This window comes from Corvus moneduloides, chromosome 1 (assembly GCF_009650955.1).
Source record: "Corvus moneduloides isolate bCorMon1 chromosome 1, bCorMon1.pri, whole genome shotgun sequence".
Classification (NCBI taxonomy): domain Eukaryota; kingdom Metazoa; phylum Chordata; class Aves; order Passeriformes; family Corvidae; genus Corvus; species Corvus moneduloides.
Window position 1 is genome coordinate 125,032,396 of NC_045476.1, and position 26,078 is coordinate 125,058,473.

At 39.5% G+C, this 26,078-nt stretch overlaps 1 protein-coding gene and 1 long non-coding RNA gene across 9 annotated transcripts in view; one reads left to right on the top strand and one right to left on the bottom strand.

Moving 5' to 3' along the window:
* The window catches only part of TOX (thymocyte selection associated high mobility group box), a 218,933-nt gene extending 205,864 nt beyond the window's left edge, over positions 1-13,069 (bottom strand). The window contains exon 1 of one of the 3 annotated variants that reach the window (XM_032126114.1): positions 12,922-13,069. In XM_032126114.1, the coding sequence (XP_031982005.1) occupies positions 12,922-13,023 (102 nt within the window). In that variant the 5' untranslated portion in view covers positions 13,024-13,069. Of the gene's footprint in view, positions 1-11,364; positions 11,636-12,921 lie in introns of those variants that run through there. The other 2 variants (XM_032126122.1, XM_032126105.1) reach the window with 2 other exon arrangements.
* A 205-nt stretch (positions 13,070-13,274) lies between these two features.
* The window catches only part of LOC116452036, a 116,597-nt gene continuing 103,793 nt past the window's right edge, over positions 13,275-26,078 (top strand). For all 6 annotated transcript variants that reach the window (XR_004243382.1, XR_004243386.1, XR_004243388.1 and 3 more), the window contains exon 1: positions 13,275-13,340. This is a non-coding gene — a long non-coding RNA (uncharacterized LOC116452036). The remainder of the gene's footprint in view (positions 13,341-26,078) is intronic.

The window sequence follows — 26,078 nt, forward strand, 5'->3', positions numbered from 1 at the left end:
TTCAATTCAAAATCCACAAAACGTAATGCATGCATCATGACAGCCTGCATCAAAGTATCAGAAGGAAAGGACTGGTAAGAAGAGAGAGGCCAAGATCTTCCTAGCCACACCAAGACTTGGTCCTCACTTCACTCACCATGACAAAGCTCTCCCTGCTACCAAAAAAGAGTTAATTCAGCAGCAGAAAAATCTGTGCAGCAATGCTGAAGAGACTCAGACACTCCGAACAGACAAGAGCAATGAATGGCATGGATATGATCCAATGAATCAGCAAAACAGACACAAAAAAGAATTATTTTTTAAATATTATTTGGGTTAGAAAGTCATGAGGTCAAAATGTAACAAGTGCCAAATTTGAGGCTGCCTGGAAGTTTTACTCTGGTGCAATTTTCAACTGCGTTAATGATAAAGTTGCAATGGCATGATCACTCATTCCACACCCTCTGTTTCACTCCCATTCCTGCCAATGATAACATACTAAAGGGCAAAATCAAGACATCCTTGAATCTGCCATTCCCAGTATTAGTGTCTGACTTTGTAACCTAACAAAATCCTGAAAAAAATGAAGTCCTCATGACATCAATGTTGCAATGTTTTCAACTTTATTTCAAGAGCTACTATGGTTTTACAAAATTGGCCCCGGTATTTAATGTTACACAATCTAAGTAGATTCTTTCCTCAACATTGATAAAAAAATCTGAAAATTCTTCATTTCATACAGGTTTCAAGTTTCAAAATCTGGAATTTTCCCTGGCTTTGGGAGTCTTGTGGACCTGGTGCTCTATTTTTTACTCAAAAACACTGCAACTCATAGAAGCGCCAGATTCTAATAGGTCCAACCATACATTGATGTCATATATTAAGTCAGAAGTGATCTGTCTCATCAGAAATAAAGCAAATCTTGTTGGTTTTCTTCTGAAGGTATTTACTTATTTTTAAGCACTCCTGAGGGTTTACTGATGTTCAAGATGCAATTGGGTGAGATATACCTTAAGCCAGCACAGCAGCAAACAGGCTCCATATAGGTGCCAGAGTGTTGTCAGACCATTTGATGTGCCTTCAACAAGTGGTGAGCATCCTTCCTTCCTACACTTTTTACACAAATATAACCTGAAAGTCAGAGTTGGCCTTACACAAAGGGTGAGAGAGCAAAAGGCAGTCAATTTGCTTTTCATTCAAAACAAACTAGGAGAAACCAGGAAAGAAACTTTGTCACTAAGTAACAATTCCTTCCCAGGGGTTCTCACAGAAAAATGCAACTGTCATCCCCCTTTAGATTTTAATGTCCCTGTACTGGAACAAAACACTAACTCAGCTAAAAGTTCCTCACAACTGTCTGGTAGCTGTGCTTTCAGTTGCTGATGCTTTATGAGCTTTAAAAAGAATACAGTCAATGACGTGGTTTCTGATGCAAAATGAAACATGGAATCTAATTTAAGATATCAACATATAATTATTATTCATAATAATGAATATTTGGCTTTGTTACTTTCACCTTCAATGTTCTTGGCTATGGAAAATAATGAGGTCTATTTAGCAGTGTTATTTTGTAGTGATGTATCATTTACTGTTCTTAAGAACAAAAATATTTTGGTTGCATTACAGTTGATATCAAAATTGGTTTTAGTATCAGACTTAAAACTGAGGTCCTTATGGAGATAATCTCCCCCTAAATTAACACTGTTGCCCAAAAAGTGTGGATCAAATCCAGTATGAACAAGAAACCCCACTAGCTCTCACTAAAAAGGAAGAAACTCCCATCACTTCCCCTTGTCTCTATAAAGGGGAAGACTCAAGGGCAGCTTGCCTCAGTAAATTTTTCCACTCATTTTACTTTTTTTTAAAACTGATTTTGTTCAAAGTACTCTTGGAAAAAAAAAAAGAAAAATTAAAAGAAAAAAGATAAACACACTTCTATTTTAGCAGTCTTTGGCCAATGTAGACTTAATACAAATTTGCATCATCAAAACACCTCTTAATTGTGTTAAAATTTATTGCACTCATTTTTCTTCCAAAATTCACAGGAACCTTTTGCTTTACAGTCCATTCTTTACTTGCATGCCCTTTTTCTCTCTCATTGGAAAATATATCAATTTCTTATTAAAAATAGAAGTACTTTGGCATGACTGACCTGTAGAGATACAGAGCTAAGCAGAGTCAGTGAATCCACTCACTCTGATATGCACACATGATATGCAATTAAAATCTCCATTCACATTCCTACGGGGTTGTCAATCAAGAGAAAAGCCTTTTTGACAACATCCAGTGAAGCGTACCAACTAACTGCTGAACAGGAACTTAAACAGTAACAGCTTTTGTTACTAGCAAGAACGGATTTTACCAAGATTGGGCTCGGTTTCTAAAGAATTATGTTAAAATTTTGGGGGCTTTTCATTAAAAATTAAAATGTGTCACAAAGCTATTGTGTGTGAAGCTATCATATTATGTAATACATGAGGGTTATCAGATTTATGTGAAAAAAATCCCTCTCTAACCTTTCTTGGCTGTAGGAAACAATTTATCCTTTCATATTTAGAACAATGAACAATGATTACAAGCTGGTTTTTAGTGAGAAGAGAACATTATTCTAATTGCATGTTGTCTATTTGGTAGGCATCGAATATCTTTTATAATGTTACATTGTGAGCTGCCCAGACACAAAACTAACACTGAAAAAGATCCACTACTGCCAAAAATGATACTGTGAACAATTTATTACTGATAGAGTGGAAAATAATTTTAAGTAACTCCAACTCCTTGAAAATATCCTAACTTTCAATTTACAGAGGGCAAGAGAGGAAAAGTCTTTGATAAACATTGAAGATGCTAACATTTGCTTTCTAATACCCAGTCACATAATGCACAACTCGTAAGAGCTTTAGGGTACTTTCAAATCCAATCTGTAAAGGTAAAACCATTAAAAATACATAGATTGTTAGTAATCTGATGTTTGTGTTTTGAGCACTAACCTTGAATTACAGTTTTCAAACATGCTAATATTATTAAATATTGAAATATTTGCCCTCTTGCTTATCACACTCCATAACTGAAGAGAGAGCAGATGCATCCTAACTATTAACAGTCATGACAAATTGCCTTACTAATGAATGTTACACACTGAAAGTGCCATAACTGATTAAACTACAATTTCCCACTACCAGATAGAGAGAGACTTGAGAACTCCAGCAGAGGACAACTCTGATGTTCTGCCAACAGGCCTTCGGGGCACAGTGTGGTATTTAGAAAAACACACTGTAAATTCCATATGAATATATTCTAAAAGACTATGTGTATACAACAGGTTTTAAAGAACATTAGATGAAACAGCTTAGGTTCGTAGCAGATGAGCCATGCAAAATGGATGTGTTTTAACAATTTTAGAAGAATTACAAGACAGCGTTGGAGAATATTTCTGTTGGGTTCCTCTGCCCCTCTCCCCACCTCCCCAAACATTGCTTGTGCTTTGCTTTCACATAAAATCTTTCTTTTGTCAGTCTCTTTGTCGGTGCAAAATTGGCAGTGGTTCAAATTCAAAGTACTCCTATTCATTTACTGACCATTAAACCAATGTCATTCTAGTTCACATCAGCCAGAGAGCTAAGCTCTAAAAAACATAAAAGGCTTGCTTCACCACTGACGAATAATGTGTACATTTTTACAGAGCTTAAACCTTAATGCTTTGCCTGAAACTAACAATACAGTATACCTTATCATTCCTTTTTCACAAGCAGGCAGCTGCTGAAACGCTTGCCACTTCAAAATATCAATTGCTTGCCAGAGTTGTCCTCAACACACCCTGTCAAACTCATGTATATTGTGCAATGAAAATGGTGCAGGACTGAAAGCTAGAAATTGTGTCAAATTCTGCTGTAAGGGTATGATGTGCAAAGAACAATGTATGACAACCGTAGAGACTACAAACAATAGCAATGGAGCCAGACACTACATATATCACAACTGTGCCTGTACATATTTTATTGTATGTATTATATATTTTAAAGCATGACAAATGTGTCATTGAAGCTATGTGCTACACCAAATAGAAACCCTTCAGTTAGTTAAGCTTTTTCATTTCTCTTGATAGAAATGTAGTGGTATTTTTCTGCCCTCTAAACATTTGTTTGTAAATCACACAGCACAAGAAAAAAAATCAGGTTTTCAAAATGAGTAACAGAAAACAAAAGACAGTACTACAAGATGAGAAAATGAGATTTTGTTCAATTAACACTTTTGCTTTTCTCTATGGACACAGAGCCAGGCTACCTTAAAGAATATCTGAGGCTATGCAAGAAAAATACAGTATCACTACACCCATAAATTACAGTGTACCTAATTTTAATGTAGATAAGTGCTGGCCTATCGATTTGCATGTTTCCCTGGCAAAATGGAAATCCCATGTGAGTATGTTCTTTGTCTGTAGAAAATGCATTTTAAAAAAAAAAACCTTTATGAATACAGCAATCTATGCTAAAAAGGAAAACATAAGTAACTAGTATAAAATTATGTGTGGAACCTAGGGGAAGTAGTGCTCATGTACACACATGTATACATGCATCTCTCGATGCATGAATGTGTCAATGTGTGTTACACAGTCACATAGTGTTTTAGCTCACAGTTAGAATTTCTACAAAGTGTCTTAAGTAATGAAAATTCAGCCTCTAGACAGAATGTTAAATTAGCTGAGGAAAAAAATGGAAACTGACAAACCAAGTACCAAAGCAAGTTAATCATAAGGTGACCATGAAATGCTAGTCTTCAAAAACAACACATAGTTGTGATGAAAAAGAAGTGCTTAGGAGGAAAGATGAGTGCAGCAGCCCACAACAGCATGTAGGTTGCAGAACCTGAACACACAGTATTCCATGAGGGTCACTAACTGATATAATCCTAACCAAAATGAATAGATACACCATTAAGGTGTTAATAAATATTTTGGAAAGAGAATGGGTGTTTTAGGTGCTCAGGGTTGCTGACCTTTGCTGTGTTTATTAGTGGGACAATGATGCATTATTAACACACAGCAGCTGTACCTGAACTGCTGCCATGAACATAATAACCTTTTATAGCCATCAGGGGAGTGAGATAGGAGGCCTTTATTAACCGCTACACATGATTAGCACATTATGTGAACTTTAGTAGGCAAATTATCTCTTATTGAAATATAATGTTGGTTATAACTAATTGTAAACATGATTTTAAAAACTTCTCAATGCAAAATGAAGATTTTTACTGCCATTTAGCTAGTAAGTGGCTAAGACACTAAAAAAAAAATTCTTTTCCTTTGTTCAACCTGTAAAAACAACTGTGCCTAACAAAAACCTATTGCCCTATGGTAAAAACACTGAGGTGACTGAATGACTTCCACATCTCGAATATTATTTTTCAGAACAGTAAAAAAAACATAAACAGACATTTCCAACACAATTAAGAAAACTGCTGGTGAAGAAAAAAGAACTTGCCTTATATTTTCCTAAAAAGACTACAAGCAGTTCTTAAAGAATCAATCTGACAATACATTTTCAAGAGTTAACTTGAAAAAACAACACCATGATTTACTTCAAAAAGCTTAATTTTGGGTAAGATTATCCCATTAGCCTTCACAACTGAACACAGCACTGAGAGTCCATTATGAGCAGTCTTTTATGCCCTAGCAGAAAGTCATTAACATAAAATAAATCATTAGCTTTGATATTAAGCCTCTACTATCTGCAGGTTTCTATGACTAATGTTCACAACTTTGTGTGCCAAATGATCAATTATATTATTTGAAAGGTTATCATCCCTTTTCCACATTATTTTTCCTTTTACTATTTATTATTATTTCAGGTTGATGCAAACACAACGATCATATGAGAAACAAATGTTTTCTCTTATTCATGAACACAAACCTACCCACTTCTGGCAACTGTGACCAGAATATAACTTCAAAGCCAGTTACTTATAGTAAAGGACAGAAATGATGCATTCTCAGAGTAAGTTCACTTCCTTCGAAGTCAGCAATATATAATGAAGCAGAAATCTACGTGTGTATATACATATAGAGTAGCATAGATACAACAGGAATTTACATGTTTACATAATCTTCTCTTCTGGCAGGAACTGTCTAGATAAATCTTTTACTCCGCATGGCAGACTTTATACTTCCTTTACTGACCCATTTCCCTAAGTACAGGTTATCACTGTCTGATTTCAGAGTTCTGAATTCTTCTTGCATTTAGAACTGGAATTCACTGCAGATTTTCTTAATATAACAAAAATACATACCAGCTACAGTAACTTCCATTTAACCTTTAAGACCATATAATCTCAACAACAATAGCAGGAGACAAAAGTACTACCACAGCAGCTCAATTTCCATGCTTAGCCAGCAGTACCTTTGAAAAAAGCCATTCGTGCCACTTTTGACTGGTAGAGAGTGGTTTAACAGTCAAGAATGTGAATGCTAAAACATTCTGACATTTCCACTAACCTGGATTTGTCAGATGCTCATGTAATTCAAGTATGTTTTGCAACTTAGAAAGCAGCGTGTTCCTTGGGAGGAAACCGTTCAACAGGGGTCTATAGCAAATCAAATAGCAGCCCAGTGAGAAATACTAAATGAACAGTTCAGGAACAGTGTTAGCATATGTGCAATTGAAAGATAAGATATAAATATTATTAGAGCGATATGAAATTCAAATGCTAAAAATAAACTACTTACTGCAAACATAAGAAGCAAAAGAAAACCACAGACATTACAAATGTGGGTTACACCAAGATGTCTGCTGAAAATCAATTTTAAGTTTGAAGGTCTAAATCAAGAGCTAAACATTTTATTTGATGACTTACTAACAGGAAACTGATTGCTACCAATGAACATAAATGGCAGATACTCCAGCAGCAGGGGGGACAAGAGATCCTTATGGGCACTCACCTCTGTGGAGGGGCAGAGTTTGGTGCTGCTACTAAGGCTACAAAATCTGTGCCTAACCATAGAATAATGCAACGCTGCCATTTTCCAACTGAACGCTGTGGGGAAAAGCGTTATGACCAAGAAAATCTCATTTGGGTTGATGTGAATTCCATGCCTGAAAGTATTTTGGAAGCATTGCTATAATTAAGAGTCATTTGGCGAATCTGCTATAAACCATGTTTTGAAGCGGTTTATAACTCAACGTTTTTAATGAGAAATCATTCTTTGGGCAGAAAATTGGTACATAGTTGCATAGCTAAAACAGCAGAATAGACTATTTCAGTTGGAAGGGATCTACAACTATCACATAGTCCAACTGCAAAAACAAAACACTTAAATTTAGGTTATATTTAAAATAAGTATTTTATTGCATGCAATCCATGCTAGACATTCAAAGAGCATGTGTCCTCTTCAAAAAGATAAACAAAGCTGCCACTAATTGCCTCTGCTGTCAGTTCCAGAAGCCAAGGTCTGCACCGATCCAGGGACTACCCTCTCACCATGCGAAGTGGTGCTTTCAGGTCACTCTTGAGCCATGCTGAGAGTGCAGTCAAAGGAAGCTCTTTACTTCCAACATCTAAGCTTTGTTATATCTACCATCAATACAGGATTTAAATATCCAAGAACTTTTATCTAGATCCTGCCATGATTAGGACAATTCTCTGCTTAAATATAAATTGTGTTTTATGCACAGTTCATTTCCAAATGCTTGCGTCTTTAGCAAGACGAGAAAGTCCTGCTAACATGGGAATCTGAGGGCTGGAGGGTGCTCAGTTCTTCACAGTAAAGAGTGATCATCCCCAACACACCCCGAACTTAACAGGAGCTGGAACTGCCCAGTCTTGCACAGTACCAGCTTCTCAATGTCAGCTCCAGCTGCTCTTTGGTTTAATGTAAACACCAAAGGTACTGCATGTGCTGTAGTGTTTAGTTAATTCAGCATTCTTAATAATTTACTGTTTTCACTTTTTTTTCATAAGACCTCATGATAGGCTGATTGAAGGTAATGCTCTAGAGATGAAACACATCGTTCTGGTATGAGAATAAAACATAATTCCTCTCAAGGTACTGATGTTTGGCAGAAAGAAAAAAAAATACTGCAAATGCTTTGGTTTATAGACACCTTTGAGAAAGATTTCTCAAAAGCACATACATAAATCATTGTCCGTGTTCCACTAAAACTGGGACCACTTCTTTTCTGAAACACTGGAATTTAAGGAGGCACACTTGAGACTTACTCACAACTCTGAGACTACATACTAAGGTCTAGTAACCCAGGAAAGAAAAGTCCATTTCCATTCTTCATATGTGGTATTTTTGAAACTAAGAGACTTAACACTTGAAAATCAACAGTCAGCCCTAATACAACTGTTTAATCTTTATAAAATGGTAACAAATTTAAGTATGATTCCAATGCGGTAGAGGACAAGGTATTTTTTTAAGGGGGAAAAAATATGTTCAGGATAAACAATATGAGCATAATCTAAACCACTGTCAAAACAGTAACAGTATTTCAGCTTTAGAGCTGTCCTTCAGAGAGCCTGCTTGCCACACTTCTGAGTTTGAGATAGAGACTGGATGGAAGAAAGCCCCTGGAAATAATGTAAACTTTGCAAACAGCCATGGAATATTTTATTTAGAGTAGTCTCTATGGTAGGGTTAAGTTTACACAATAAATTACTTTAAACGCTGAGTACAAATATATGCACTTTTGCTCCATGGAATTCTGATTACCAGCGGGATTGTTACCTGCTTACAAAGCATTGTATTTTATCTCCTTATCCACTTCTACCCAAGTTCACTCTGCTTTTTTCATTTTGAAAGGTTTTGCTTCCCTCTCCTTCCTTTCTCTTTTTTATTCCTCTTTTTAAAAACAACTACAGTCTATCATTTTACCTCTGCTGTCTGGCTGTATTTTTCCACTGCACTGACAACTACCAGTGAATACAAGAAAGATGAGCTGTAGGCTCCTGTATTTTTGAACAAGGTAGCAAATCACAGAAGAATCCAGTGCATAATTCTGCAAGGCTAACCATTGGGAGCAGTAAAGACCATTATGTTCTGCCTACTGATGGCAGAGGTCAGCATCCCTGTCATTAGCTGTGTCAAACTACAATTATATAACTGTGCTTTATGTGAGCAGATATCTGAAAACACTGTGAAGTTGCAAGTATGAAAATTAAAATATACCAATCCTTCTTACAGTACTGATCGAAGCGGTCTTTGGAGGTGGCACTTCAATAGGGAAAGCCATGAGGCTGTTATTTACTTCTCTCTACATAAACGTTTAAACTTATCATCTGACTTCTTCAGGCAGCATGAAAACACTGGCCATATTCTATCAAATTGAGACACTTGGATTATCAAAGTTATTTCTTTTATATCATTCAACTCAATTACGGAACGTGACGCTTCCTAAAATAAACTTCAACTGAACAGACTACTTGCATTAGCCTGAACATATCTGAACTGCAATTATGCTTCAAGTTTCAAGAGGCGAACAGTACAACCCCAACCCTAAATCTGTCCAGCATAAGAGCTCCACTATGTTATTTCAAAGGCTGACCTATATACCAAAGCATACTGTCCATTCTGTCTGTTTGTATAAGAGATACCTCACACAGTTGTCATAACCAACATTGTTTGCATTGCTCTTTCACTTTTCTCTCTCCATGGGTAATGCAAGAGAAACAAGGAAAAGCCTGCATAACAATATATGCAGAGTATAATGAGCTTTCACAGCAGATAGAGAAATATTAGGTTAAGATGCTTAGAATGCTATTTTAGGTTTATAAAATAAAGATCTAAGCAGTCTTCTGAAACAAAGCCTGCCAACTCAAAATCGTAAGATAAGAGGCGATTGTTTGAATCTACATTATTTTCCTTTGGCTACAGAAAAATGCACCGTCAACACCTCCCATGCATGTGCCTGGGAACTCATGTGCTACAAACAACAATCTGATCAGGGAAAAAAATTAGTACTAACAGAACAATTAGAAAACTTAAAAGCCTAAGTATTCGTGGAATACATTCTAAATTACCAGTAGCTCAAGCAGACTTCAAACGTAAAGAATCAAAGTCTGGCAAATTTCTAAAAGGAAAAACACCACTAAAACCTAGGTATGAAAAATAGGGCCAAATCCACTAGTAAGTGCCAAAAGCAAGTTTTAACTAACTTTACAAGAAACAAGATTCCTGAGGGTTTTGAATGAGTTCTGAATGAGTTTTGCAGGTAAACACCTAATGAAGACCCCCATTCTGACCCAGAACATGGATCCATCCCACTCCGGCCATCATCTCCTTTCCTGGGGGAGTTTAAAAGCAAACACTCAACCAAACATATTGAACAGAAAATTCTGCAGGCCTCTCGCCCTTCAAACTCCCTAAATACACACAGCCTGAAAATGAGTGACAGAGCAATACTGTAACATGACGACATGTTTAGAACAAGTCAGATAAGTTTTCACAGCAATGTTAATCATGCTGGGCAAAGGGAGAGAGTGAAGGGGGTGAAAAATGAAATGTTCACTAAATGTATGCCTCCAAGGGGCCTGGCAAATCTACTCTGTCCATTTAATGTTATCAATGGTCAGTGGTAAAGACATGTGAGAAAGACATTTGTTCTATACTAGATATCTTATATTGAAACATTCCTGGTAAGTCTTTTCCAAGCATAAAACATATGTCTTATGACTGTGCACTTTTAAGCACATTATCAGTTCAGGCAAAGTGAAATAGAAGAGTTGCAACTTGTCTACAGAATGAGTGTCTCATTTGCATTTAAAAAGAACAGTTTGCTCCCTCATACATGGCATGACTTGAAAGAAGCTTGAACCAGCTAGTAAAAAAATTCTGAAAATGACTTTCTAAATTAATTTATTCGATTTGGAGTGCAACACACCAAAAATTATTTAAGGAACTTAATTGGAAAATGATTTAATATATTAAAGTAATTCCTGATTTTCCAAAGCATTTAACTTTTAAATTAAATCTGGCCCACTATCTCAAGAATGATGAGTGAAATGTGTATTCAAGTCATTACCTTCTTTCTGAAGCTTTAAATCATTGATAGGTTTAATAATGTTTGTCCAGTTTCACTGCCAAACAGATCTTCAAACACTTTGGTTCTTATGCCATTAATATCAGCCCAAGCTTTTCACATGGCAACACTTCACTGTTACAATTTACAAAACTGACAATAGAGAAAATAACAGCAAACCACAGATGAAAAGTAGCAGTAGTCTCATGATTACTCAGAGCACAAACAGAAAATTAATGAACACATAAATGCTCCTTTGCATTTGAACTCTTCCTGCTGAACCAAGTTCACTCCTGGCACAAACTTCCAATATATAGGGCACGTTTGCCAGATGCTGCGAAACAGTTACTTAAAACAACACTAACAGTCATACCTCTGGGATCTCTCTTGAAATATCCTGAGGCATCCACCACAAAGGGCCAGATTTATCTCTGGATTCTATAACTCCATTGAGTATATGTGAAATGCAGCCTGGATGAATTTGGTCCTTTCTGTTGTGATTGGTAGATGCGACCATGTGGGAAACCTTTCCCGAAAACTGAGAGGGCTTCACCCGGGAGCCGCAGCCTCCGCGCCTCAGCACAGACACACTCTATTTTGCTGTTTATCTCTGAATCGAGGCAGCTGCCCAGGATGAAAGGGACGGCTCGAAACGTTTCTCTGACACGTGAGACCGTCACGACAATAGCCGGGCGCGGGACCGGGCTGTCCGCCGGGCCCGGCCGGGCGGGTACCCCTCCGCGGCAGCGCCCCGCCGGCCACCGCGCCCCGCCGCCGCCCTCCGCACCCGCGGCCGGCCCTGCGGAGCCTGCGCACGGCGGAGTTTGCGCTGCGAAAAGCCATCTGCTGCTGCTGCAACCCGCCACGGGCTGCCACGGCGGGCTTCCACACAAGCGCCCGAGCGCGCAGGTTTGAACACATCGCTCTCTCCCGGCTTGCTCCCCGTGGCTGGGCTGTGCTCAAAGGAGTGCTCTGGGTAACTCGCACTTTCCGACCATTTCCTACGGCCAGCGTTTTATTCATGTGCAAAGCTCATTCCGTAACAGCAGAGAAAGTGCAGCTCATACATAAAGCACCAGCTGGCTCAGGCCACAGCGGCAGCAACAATGCAGGAACCCCAGCCCCCTTCCTTGGCAGCAAAAGTCACGCAAAGTGCTCCGGGATCGCAGCACCAAACTCTCGGAACCGGACTCAGAATTTGGGCTAGCGCGAGTATCCTCCGCGCTTCCTCCTTCCCCAGGGCTCGGGGACCTAGAACTTAGCTCTCCTCAGGTACTGACCCGATTTACAGAGGTTTAATCAAGTTACAGAGAAATTGGTAAGGCAGTTGCACAGCCGGGACAAAGTGGAGCCAATGTTCTGAACCGACTTGTCAACACTATGCAGACTTACTGTGCACACAGAGAGATGTGTGTGTGTGTGTGTGTGTGTGTGTGTGTGTGTATGTCACATACACACACAAACGTGCTTTCGGCACCGCCAAGTACCTCTTTGACACATGAACTGCGGGGCAGAGTTTCTGCGCATTTGTGGCGGGCGCGATTTTTCTCATTAACAGGAGCCCTGGAAATTCAAGTCCCCCGCATCAACATCCCTGTCCACGCCGTTTCTCCGAAAAGATGTTACGGAAAATGCCTCCCCCACCCACCCCCCCGCTCCAGCCGCCCGCCCCCAGACTACTCCGGGGGTTTTAATTTGGGGTGCCTGAGGGGGAGCGGGTTTGTGTCCCGGCGGCACCGCTCCGCGGCGGGCGGCACTGCGCTCCCCAAACCCCAAACCCCGGCAAGTGCCGCTGCCCTCCCTCCGCCTCGCCGGGGAACTTGGTGCGCGGCTCGCCAGAGCGCAGCGCCCGCTCATGCAACGCGCCGCGACAACAGCACACACCGACAGCACAGATAAAACACCTCGGACGACACAAAACACGAGTCACCTTGTTGCAATAGTAGGGGTCCAGGCAGGGGGAAGGTCCCAAACAAGGCGGATCAGGAGCGGCTGCAGGCTGAGGAGGTGTTGAATAAAATCTTACGTCCATTTCACTAAAACATCAAGTAAACTCCTTTCCTTTTCTTTTGGTCGTTAATGTTGGTGCAAAAAAGGGGTGTGTGAGTGTGTGTGTGTGTGTATGTGTGTGTGAGGGAAGGGGGGGGACACACAAGACTGAGAAGAATGAAAAAAGAGGTGCCTGACTTCAGTAGTCAAACACCTTCCCTGCCTCACATCCGTTTGTGGTTTGTAAAGAGAGAGAGAGAGAGGAGAGGAGAGGAAAAAAAAAATCTCTTCCAAAAAAGCACCGGTCTGCAGATGTCTGCGGGAGAACCCACGAACCCTCCTTCTTCTACGGCAGGGCAGGTAACTTCGAGTACTTATTGTTTCCCCCACGCATCGGCACCGGGGCGCTCGCTCCGTGCGTGCCGCTCTTTATGGGAGTCTCGGAGTTGGTTCGCTTCTCCCTCCCTCCCTCTCGCTCGCTCCCTCTGTTCTTTTCCCGTTCTTTCTTCCCTTTTTTTTTTTTTTTTGTCCTTTTTTTTTTTTATTATTATTAATATTGTTATTATTTATTTGTTTCGGTTTGGTGGAGGTGTATTTTGGCTGCCCACCACAGCGAGGGCCTTGGGGGACACTGGGGGGGGGAGGTGGCGAGAGCAGCCGGGCCCCCCGCGCACCCTCAGGGGGAGCGGGGCGCCGAGGCGCTGGAATGGCCGCCCCGAGCCGCCCGGCTCTCTCGCCTCGGCTCGGCCCGGCTCGGCCCGGCCCGGCCCGGCTGGGTTGGGCTGGCGGCGGCAGGGGACGCACCGCGCTCCGCCGCGGAGCCGCCGCTCCGAGCGTGCCTCACACAAAGGGCCCGGCGAGGGAAGAAGAGCCATTTGCGGCCGCCGGGGCCGGGCTGGGAGCCGCGGAGAGGGGGCGCTCCCGTGCCCGCCATCCCGCCGCCGTCCCCGCCCTCTCCCAGCGCCCTCCCGCCCGGCCCCCGGCGCCGCCCAGCCCCCGCCCGTTACTATGGCACCCCCTCCGCGCCGCGGGGCCGGGGCGGGCGGCAGGGGGAGGTGGCGGTGGCGGCAGGGAGCGGGGGCTCGGTCCGCTGCTTGGGTTGGGCCGGCCTCAGGATGCCGATGTGGCCGCGGGCAGGTCCCTTGAGGTGCCTCTGTGAGACCCTCGGGCCGATTTCCGCGGCCGTTTGGTAAAGTTGGGGTCAGGCGACCCCTCTGCCCTGGCAGCCCTCTGAGGTTGATCTGGGTCGAGCTGCCAGCAGAGCCCGTTGTCTCCAGTCCCAGCAGAGTGGAAGCCGTCGCCCAGGGTTTGTGGTGGCACAAATACGCTGTGATCCGTGAGCACGTCCCAGAAAACAGGAAACAAGTTGAAACTAAAGCGCACCCGTGAAATACCTCGTCATCTGGGGGTCTACCCCATTAGATCATGGTGCTCGGGCCTGGCCGCACAAGGTGACACCAGGCACAGGATGGAGGAGGGACATTTGAGGAGATGGGCTAACTGAGAGGGGAGGAAGGAAGGACGAGAGAATGGGGTAGGGAAAATGAAGAGCAACTCAATTAGCAGCAAACAAGGATGCTGACAAAAGAAAGTTGGGAATCCAGTGGGATGCAGGAGAGGGATTGATGAGCAAAACAAGGTTTAACAGGCAAAAACAATGAAAGAAAGAGTGACTTCAAGACACCATGAGCAATCCCACTGGGTTTCCTGCTGAGTTATCCAGTAGCCTTAATCAGGACAGAAAGGATGGAAGAAAAAGGACACAGGAAGGACTCTATGCTGAGCTTAGATAATGCCCAACAGAGGAATTGTGTTATGAAAAGAAAGGAATGCCTTTCCCTCTTTAAATAAAAACAAATTACTGAGTGCCGCACAAATAAGCTGAGATGATGATGATTAACAGGAATGGTTACTCTTGTCAATACTCATGAACATTTCCATCACAAACCAGTTGGAATCTAAGATTTGTAATGCACGTTGTCACACAAAACTGTCTTCTCATCACTGAAAAAAAAAATCCACTGTAGAGGTTTTAAGGGGACTCAGTATTGAGGGAGAGCAAATCACAAATTTCAGGTGAAGAAATCACTGTTTGTGTGAGGATATGCATATGTATACACAGAGATATATAATCTACACCTCAGATATTTTGATATTTTAGAGTCCTTCAAGATAGTGTTAAGTCATGACTTTCTTCCATGTCTAACAACCTGCTTTCGTTAAAGCTTAATTATCTGGAAAAACGTACATAATTAATGTAAACGAAACTCTAGAGAAAACAGGTTTGAAGCAATATTCCTATTTCAAGATTATTTGATCAAACACATCTCTGAAGATTCTTGGTTGTCAGTTCAACAGAATTTAAGTTTGATGGCAATAAATGTTTTTCTTAAACATGCAATTACAAAAGGATCTCAGTTGCTTTGTTTTTAATAATGTTTGAAACCCTTCTGGCCTTGGAGAAAAGCTTGAAAACATGACCTAGAAAAAGCTCCAGAAAGCAAAGGAAAAGACATTAACATATTTTAAAAAAAAAGAAAAGAAAAAAAACCTCATGATTTTTTGGCATCTGACTCATTATTTTGCATGTTTGGGATTAGACATTTTGAAAGTTAAAAAATCCTAAAAAAGACTTTCCTTTGCAAGAGATGTACTTGACGCCTGACAGATATATCACTGCTGCAAATGGCTGATATGTGGACCATAATTTGACAAAGTGAATGGAAGACAGATTGCAAGCTCCGTATTGAAAAGCTGCTGTTGAGAAACTTGTTATTCATGGACAGTGGATTAGTTTTCAGCCTGTTGTGGAGAGAGGTGGTAGAGATATAGCAATTTGAGATGAGTTGATCTAGGCAACCAGTGTGCAGGCACATACAAGTGTATGCAGGTACAGAAATGCTAATGCAGAGCTGGCGATGTCAACACCAGAATGACTAGAATGTCTGATAATAAAAATTAAGAGAATTAGCTTTTTATTTATGTGAAATATTACTGACTATTACCTTAGAAAGGGCTTCAGGTTCCTTGGAGTCTGTAGGAGTTTACAACAGTACCATTTGCTTTGCACAGCTCTTCAAGTTATTTTCAGTACTTAATGATGCAGGCCCTGAGAGTTATAAAATTTTTGCTGCTACTTACAGAGATGATTTAATCATCAAGATGGTAAAACACCTGAGATTTGTGGCAGTTATCTGTACAGTTTGTAAAAATTAAAGAGCTATATATATTAATCTGTTAAACATTCTTTTGTTTTGTAGGGAACATTTTCTCTAGGGTTTTCAGAATAATGCATTTGTGGGGACTGGAACTGAAAATGTTAATAATATTGTAGGCTTTGCCTTTATGGTCTGAGAAAGCAAGGCCTTTTGCAAGATAATTCAATGGGATGTCAAACTTGGCCACTTTAGTTCATGGAAGGGCATTTTCTAGAAAAAAATTTGAAACAGATTTAAAAGAATAAATCAGTTTTTAGAAGCTTAAAAGGTAGGAACATTTGTTCAGAAGGGCACCAAGTTTTTAAAGCCATTCAACATTCAAGTGAATGTCTCCAAAATAGTCTTGAAAGAGGTTGCTATACCAGCATATGAGAAGTGTCATTGCTTTTCTCGTATAAATAGGAACAAATACCTTGAGGAAGATGATCTGTATCTGCCAATATTAAAAAAGTTATTCTTTTAAATGCTGTCTGCTGGAGTTAGACTGTGCAGTGTAAATACTCTCCATGAAATGGAGAACTCGTATGGCATTCCTTGCCAAACAGCATTGTGGACACAAGAGGTTTACACAGAAGACTGGAGACCTAAGGAGGTTCTTAGATAGAGAAACCATAAATGGATCAGTAAGTCCTCTGGGCTGAAAATAGCTGGAGGTAGAGACATGAGGGTAGGGAATGGTGGGAGGTATTGTACATGTTTGCCCTTAGTTCGGGCTGTCACGTCTAGAGCCATCGCTGGAGGCACAGTACTGGTAGGGCAGACCCTTGGTCTGAACCAGTCCAGCCATTTGCACATTCTCATTTGAGTCTCTGCAGTGGTCAGATGAACAGAATTAAATGAAACAAGTAACTATGTCTGATATGACAGGTTATTTTCTTGTGTACTCTACTGTCTGACCCAGCTGGTCTGTCTAGTGTGGTGGGGGGCCATCAGCAGACATAACTCATGTTCTCAGCCAAAGAGAAATAAAGCATCTTAGTTTCCAAAAGACTAGTCCAACATCTTTTTGTTTAAATCTCACACATATATACCCGGGTTTATTTGGGAGCACTAGATATTTGATCATCTATTATAAAGAGCAGACTTCCTGATTTTCCTAGAAAGAAGGAAATGTGAGACTGTGATGATGGCTTAGTGTTTATTATACATAGGCTAGGCACCACAATAATCTTTTCATGAGGCTGGCTCTTCTTTAAAGAAATTTTTTCTCCTGCGTATTTTTAAAAAGAATTGGATCGGAAAATCATTTTGCCTCTTGCTTTGTGCACTGTACTTTGGTAGCCAGGAGGTACAGATAAGCTAAAAGGGGACCAATGAGATTTTGCTGAGAAAATCCCTCCTGCTGAAATTTTTGATTTACTTACTAACTCACAGGACTGTTTACCTTTCATAACAAAGGTCACTGCTCATCAGTTTCTAGATAGTAGTTAATTAAATAATAATGGGATGAAGGGTCTGTCGCTTTTGTGTGGATGTCCTGTTTCATGTTCTTAAACTGGATATGACACTTGGATCTGGGAAGATGCAAACGATAATGATATTAAGATTGCAGAATATTTTAAACAATGTAATTAATCTGGTCATTTCATCAGAATCAACTCAAATCCTTTAAGAAATTGATTCATTTTAAGTGTTGACATTCTGTGTGTGCATTTATATGTCAGCATAAATCAATGTGAAAAAGAAAGATCTTCAAATGGTATAAAAGCTTAATAGGGGTAATATATATTTCAGAGTATTTAAACAGTTTGTAAGGATACCTAATAGTGTGTCAAACAAAGTGCTAGCTGTTTTATTATTTTAGCCATTGCTCCTGTCCTGTTTAATTTGTTTGTGGTGAAAATGATGGGCCCCAAATTATCACACTTGTATGAAAATAAATTTTTCTCTATAAGGAAGTACAGATTACTTCTAACAGTTAAAGAAAGCCCCTGGTGTCCCTTTGCTACAAAGCAGAGAGTAAACCTGAGCATTGCCATATCTTCTCAGTTCAAACAAATGATACACAGCCAATTTAACACCTAGAGGAGGAATTGACACATGGGTTGAAGCTGAACTCTTTTGCATCTCGGAAAAGGTTCTTACAACTCATCTGCCATTGCCCACAGTAGGAATTAAGCACAAAATATCTCAGAGAATCAAGAACTTAAATAACCATGAGAGAAATATAAAAATGTAAAATTCACCTTGCATATTTGCAGCTTTGATCCATTCCCATATGTTTCAAAGACACTGCCAGCTGGTTCAATTCAAGTTACCAAATTAAATGTGGCCTTGCAGACATAGGAAAGGTAGCTTGGTCTCAAAAGAAAACATTTTACTGGGCTTTAGATTATTTCTCATGGTCAGAGAAACCAAGGGAAACATGAAGTTCCTTTTATTCTCTTCCTTTATATCCTATCCTATCAAGGATTTTATATGAGATACACTGTCCACATGGTATGCAGGAAGGCTCAAAAATACATCACAATGTGATGTATGCTAGCTCTCAGTTGCGAGATATACCCAAGTGCTTAGGTTGCCAATTTTCCACTCTTCCACTTATCTTGTTAAATCAATCATGAAACATCCAGAAGTATAAGGGATCAGGAATTTTGGTTTCATGCTGGTTTTTTTCTGAAGTGTGCTGGAGGCCTGTACTGGAACTTCAGAAACTTAGACTTTTTAAAGGAAAGTTGTGTTTTCCACAATTTATTTTGCAGTTTAAAAAGCTGTCTAAACGCATTTTGGTTTCTCCTCCAAAAATTGAGGATTCATATAAGTTGTATAAATGTTATCTGGAGACTGCATCATCTACAGATGTCTTGAGAACGAATCTGTGTTAATGGTTGATACCATTAAAAATAAGCATCTGTATTTGCAGGTGGTTTATAAATGTACCTATGAATGTGTCTGCTGAATAGTCAGGAGAAAGAAAAGACAGAACAAGAGGACTGGTCACAAGCAGAGACAGGAATAGTCTATCACCAGTTTATCCATAGCATTCAACAGGGAATTCTCATCTGCAAGACAGATACCAAGCAGGGGATTAATCAGTTTTCAATTCAGAACAATGATGTCATCATTCTCCTATTTGATAAACCCCCAAATAGAGCTGAATTGCCCCTGCAAGAGCTCCCCAGACATGGGAGATCATTATGGGTTTACTTGAAACCTTTTCTGTTTCAGATATCTTTTGCTAGAGAAAGTTTTCATTGTCGTTTATATTCACAAGGTCTCTGTGAAGAGAGGGATGTTTCTTAAATCTCCAGGCAAGGTAGGTGTTTCAGCAGGAGGCTCCCACCTCAAAGTAGCAGGGTAAAAAGTAGTCTATGTACATTCTTTTATGTGACTTTAATTAGTACTTCAAGCTCAGAATTATAGATGTTAATAGAGAGAGAGGCCCAAACTCTATTCTCTCTGAGTACATTTAAGTATAGCAGAGTTCACAGAGTAAAAAATTATTTTTAGGGCTAGAAGGTATTACAGCTTATCTATTATTTAATTTTATTTTTTAATAAAATAGAAGAAGTAAAGAGAAAGCAAAATTACTTGTTTGAATTTATTTTCCTCCCCTAAGGATTTATGTTTGCTGTCAGAAAAGTACCACACAAGGGGCACAGTTGGCATTTCAAGTGCAAAAGGTTGTGACTGAGGTACAGTAAAAGTATGTTGGGAGTTTCCATTAGAGCTTCCTGTTGTAGCGAATAAATCCTGTCCCATTCACACTTGATAGGCTCATACAGATACGTCATCCACATGTCATCTGCAGTCAATCTTTATGGGGCGTGATAAACTGTTGGACTGCTGGCTTGAGAGCAAAATTTCCTTCCTTGCTGACATTTCAGCATTTTTCTGGTGGATCTCTAGGAACTTCAGATCCCCTTCCTTATAACTATTATGGGGTTTTTTCTCAATGGAGGTGTCACTTTCAAGTCTAACAAAAACTCTGTCTTCCTTTTCTGGGCTTTTTAGTTTCACAGTTTCGTGTCATAGCTTTGTTCCACAATAAAAATAAAAAAGCTCTTGGTGTTAAGGAAGTCCTTGGAAAACAGTGAAAGAGTCAGCATTTACAGAACATATCACAACAGGTCTGACTGACCTTGGCAGCAACAGAAGATCACCATTTCTCATGGATGAGCTTTTCTTGAATGTCTGTTTTTTATGCTGTATAAGGCAGAAATACCTTTTCTGGGTCAAGGCTACTGTTTTCTGTTTCTTAACAGAGATTGTCTACTATTGTTAAGTATTATCTGTTTAAGGAATTTCTCTCAATCCCCTGTGTCTTGTTCTATGGTATCTTAAGATAAATCTACATCACTGGTATTATTTTAAAGTCTTACACTATTTTGTTGAGGATTATTTGTTTGAGGATTTTGAATGGTTTACTTTTATCACAGTCGAACTGCAAAGATTAATGTTTGTGGATGTCCTCCAAATCATCTCCCTTTACTCTGGCTACCAGAGTGTAATCAACACTGTTTTCTTATTGGAATGGCCATTGCCCTATTTTTTAGCAGTTTGCAGAAGTACCAGTTGAAGGGAGTGTATAGTCTGTACTGGCTGTTTGTCTTTGAAAATGGGCTCTTCAGTAGCATGGGTAAGTACAACAGAGTTGAATATATGTATTAATCAGATGCTATGAAACTTGTGGAGGGCGAACCCCAGGCCACATTTGAAATGATCAACTTTCTAACAATTTGTTGAATGCATATAGATTTATAGGAGCTGCATGGAGATTTGCCTGGCTGCATAATACACTGACAATCACTAAGTAAAAACAAAGAATATTTTGAAATAAAAGAGAATGAGAAGAAACTCGGACTTGTTCATGGTTGTAGAATGTAGGAAAAAAACCCCACCATCCTCCGAAGATACTCTTCCCCCTCTTGCAGTGAAATTTCCCTGCTTTGAAGTTATCACAGTTTGCAAGAGGTCAGCAGGCCCAAACTACTATACCTCAGTGTAGGAGGTGGTTTCAAGGCTGACAGCCCCCTGGAAGCAGGATCTGCAAGCATCTTACTTTCTTTTGAATAAAGTGTGACCTCCACTGGTCATTGTTGTTTGTATTCAGGAGAAGGGAAAAAAGTCCATCATGGAAGAAGGCCCCAAGGCATTTTGTGGTACAAAGTCTTGCAGTGTCAACTGCAAGGTTCCTATTTAGTTCACTGGAGAAATATGTAATAGGTATTTACATATGTATAAGTGAAACTGCATGGGGGCAGGGAGAGAGCTTAAGCATGTGCTTGCACTTGCTGAGAGTCGTGCGTGTCCTACATCTGCCTGCCTGTCTCTCGTGAGCATGGGATTTGTGAGGTATGTGTTAAAAAATAAAAGAATATGCAGTTGCCAAGACTAATACATACATACTTTTGCTTCATTTTCTCACTTCTATGTTTCTATAAGCACTAAAAAAAAATGAAATTATAAAAAAAAATAAATAAAAACAAACAAAAATCAAAAGAAACAAATAAAAAAGTCCCCCAGACTGTCTAGGGCAGAATTCAACCCACAAAGAGGATGCAAACTGAAAGAACCTTAAAATAGAAAATACCTTTAAGGAGAAATGTACCAGTAAGAAGAGGTTTAAGGAATCTGAGCACAAGTCATTTTTGCTACAATGCCTCGCCACACTGAAGAGAGTAAAGGGTAGGAAGACACAATATTTCTGAATTTCCATGTCTTTGTGAGTTTAAGTCAGACCCTTAACCTTATTTGAATATAGTATTTTTGTAGTTTAATACATTTCATACAGAATGTATAAAGAAGATTTAATAACTGTCTCTTAGCTGTAGTTTATCTCTACCTCAGAGAAAGCTAAAATGAGTTTCTAGTGAAATGGCTGAAAGAGCATGCACAGTAAGTCTTCTATCAAATTGTTTCCAGTCTTGCTGATTTGTAAAAGATCTTTCAGAAAGATTCTGACTTTCTATGTAGAATGTTAAAGTTTGATTCTGTGCCCAAAATTTATAAAGCGAGCCACAAATGACCAGTGGAAGCCTAGCTTGCCATGTTCTGTTTTTTAAAACTCCTGAGACTACTTGCTATCACGTGGAATTTGTGCTTGTATTTAACCCAAGTTTTACACTCAAAAAGAAAATTATATTATAGTGTAGTATGTATTTTTGGCTGTAATAGCAATTAAATACCTTGGAAGAAACTAATCAAATCCCCAGGCTTCTCTGCCTTTTTGTTTTTCTCTCTCAGAAGTGTGTCACAGATAAAGGACTAACTTTGTGAACATACTCCTGGGGTAATAAGGACAAAAATGAACAATTCTTATGTAATTAGTCACCAGACACAAGTGTTCCAGGATAAGATGTTCTGAAGTATCATAGCAGAAATATAAATGGAATACTTAGAATTGCTGTTGTCTACTATTAAAACTGGAAGTATTTCTGCAGCATTTCAGGTTCTCTGGATAGTTCTGTGTCAAACTGTGGTGTTCTTGTGACGCTGAATTGCACAAGGGCAGTTAACTGCTTTCCTCCTGTCACAGAAGCAAACTAGCCCACTGGCACAATTGAAGGCAACAAAATCAGGCTGGACCAGGCTTGTGTTTGCCCTGCTTCCCTAGCCTTTTGCCTGTCTTAGGTGGTATAAAGACATCTCTTACATTTGAATGTGCTGCAGTGGTTATTCAAATTTTTAATAGATGCAGTTTCATAACATTCCAACTCAAACACTGAAGTGCAGTAAACTTGAGTTGACTGGGCATCAAAAGGTATAAACCAGCACTGTTAGTGCAATCAGTCTCGTGGGATCACTACTGCTGAAAGCTGGGACTACAGCCCATTCTATTATTGTGTATCTTCCAGCAGCTTTTCAAAGTGCTCCTCATGCGCACCCAAAAAGGCCAGACAATTTCTCCCTTAACCTATTGGAAAGAAATTCATTGAGGTACACATGTTTTCATACACAGCTTAAGGGATATGCTCCCATAATTACTTGCACTGCTTGTAAGTCAGGAGTTAGTGCAGGCACAGCATCCAGGTGTAGGGTGTTATTACTAGTTCTGCTTTGGAAACATACTCAAATGTGCCTCTGTGCCATCTGGCATTTCTGATTCAGGAGAACCTCTCTATTTTCTTGTCTTCCTTGAACACTTAAAATCAAGGGTCAAGGTTTGCTTTTTTCTTTTGTACAGTTTGGTTCATTTGGGAGTTGTTCCTAGCATAACAAAGCTGTGGTTTTGCAGTAAGCTTCAGCAAATTTAAATCTGTGCTGCTACTGAAAATGGTGGTACAGCTCTCTTTTTCTCCCTGCTCCAGCTGTATATTCTGCTGTCTCCCTAGGGAGAATGAGCATACTTCTGGCTTCAAGGTCAGGTGTGTCAGGAACCATCTGAAAATTAGTGTGTGGCTCAGATCTCAGGTGGATCATTTTGGTATTTTTGATCTGGCTGACTCTGAGGCAGCATGAGAACAGATGATGAAAAAAGAGAGGAATATTTACCTAGGTCTGAGGCAAGGAGAGAAGGGAGGGTGGTGAGAGTGGGCCTGCCTCTTGCCACACTCCATACTTAGGGTAGCTTAAGCCAATAATGAAACAGCACCTAAGAGTCTGCTTGCTAAATTCAGAGGTGAAATGTGCTTCTGGTATTAGGGAAGACCAAACACTGGAAAATTCCAATGCTTTTTTTTTTTAAAGACTTACTTTCTGTGTAGTGTAATTTTCAGAGAGCTTGAAGCAGAGCCATCATGCAGGAAAAATAAATAGTAGATATTGAGTGGAAACAATAGTAAGAGCTAGACACCTCACGTAGATCCAGTTTTCCAATTTTTTTCCATATAACTCCATGAGTTTTCCCTAGAATGTTCATTTGTGGGGAGAATATTGAAAATACTCTTAAACACACCAAAAATTAAGAAAAAGGTACGCACAATTCATAAGCTTTAACTGGGATGAAAATTCATTGAAATAAATTTGTCACTAACCTGGTTTTTTTAATCAAACCAATTCATCTTCCTGCAATTCCTACCTAGACAGGCCCATGAAACCTGTGGTACTGGAGAGGAAGTGATGCCTCAAAGTTACTCGGCATGTGAGTTGGGAAGGAGCAAAGAGACTGTGAGGGGAAGGGAGGGGGAATGGGGGAAACAGATGGATCTGAGATTATGCTGCAGCTGAGATTGAAATAAAATTTCACCTTAAAATGGGGTGGCTGCTGCTTCTATGAAAATCTTGGGGATATTTTATCTGCCACTTGATAAATTGGCAGGGTTTCTTTCCAGGTTCTCTTTTCTAATCTCCTTCATGCTTTGTGTGTGTACACATGTGTGTGAGGTATGTGTATGTAATTTTTAAGATGTCTGGCCCCTTTTTTCTCCTTGGCTAACTTCTGAAATAGAGCTGTCAGGATGATTCCAGCATTTGGAGCCATATTCTTCCTGACAGAATATAACTCTTCTTCACAGTTTTCCTTTTTTATGGCCTGAAGTCAATGGGAATATTCAATGCAACCTAAGGTCAGGTTCTTGAATTTTAACACAATTTCCCATGAGAACTAGAATAATGAAAATTCCTTTAAGACGGGGAAGAAAAAGTGGAACGGTAATGTAAGGACAAAACACTTGTTATGTGGCTTTAAAAAAAGCAGCTTTCAGATCTAGAGGGGGATGAGCTTCATTTAATCTGTCCAGGAATTTTACAGCAGTCACAGTGTTATCAGTCATTTGTACAAAAGGTTTGAACTCTCATAGCAACTGGCTATGCTAGCAATCTTGAACTGCAGTAGGCCAGCTGCAAGAAAATGCATCAAATTAAATCATTTCAAAAATGTATTGAAACACAGCATATATAAACCTATATGGTGTGGCAGAATTTTAAGCTATACCTTAGTTATATGGCTGTATGTATAGCCATGGGTTATACAGAAATACAACTACTCATTTCTAGAACATGGACAAAGGGTCAGTGATGAGCAGAACAGGTTTGAATGATTCATTTATATATGCTCAATGATATTATTTAATGCTTTAGGGGCCAGAGATTGTGAACACTTAAGTCAACAAAAAAATTTTGTAATACTGAAAAGAAATGGTGATGTTCATATATTTTCTGCAGAGGAAGAGGTTTCGTGCCTGTGCCCACCTCCACAGAGTGGAAATTCACAGAGACCTAGTTTTTATCTAGGCAAAGTTTCTCATATATCAGTGGAAATTTTAGATGTCTCTAATATCAGTTAATCTTTGAAAAATCTAAATTTTCTTGTTTTACATATTTCTGATGTCAAGTCTTGCATTTTGCATTAGTGAAACAGGATGAGAATGAAGGTGTTGCTATTTACAAACTCTTTGAAGATGTAAGGTGCTGTATATATATAAATCATCACTTTCATATGACTTTGGATGTGCTAAAAGTGCAGTACATTTCATTGGTGGTAAAGCATCATGATCAATGAAGAATCTGAATATTAAATTTAGAGGAGATTATTTTACTGTATATGTTCCATTAAGAAAGACAAAATATGCTTTATTCATGTAATATTTCAAGCTCTTTTGCTTCGCCAAATGTCAGCTGTCAAACTTTGTTGCCATCCTTAGTAACAACTAAAAAGTGAGACATTTTTCTGTTTGGAGGTGCTTATCTTCCAATAATAATCCTATCTTATCAATGGTTTAAAAAACAGGTTTTAAAATAAAACATTGGCTAAGAATTATGTCTTAAATATGATGTAGCATTGCAGGGAGTAAGATAAAATCCACAGAGTAAAACATGCTGTAGGTAAGAGAAGTGGAAGCAGTCTGGCCCATGGCAAGATGAACTACAAAAAATCTAGCTTTATAAATGATGAGCAGCCCGATTACATTTAAGCTTTTTATGGAAAATCAACTGTACAGCATATTTAAAGTATTGAATGTGCCTCTGTAGATTTTGCACTCTCTCTCAATTTCTTTAG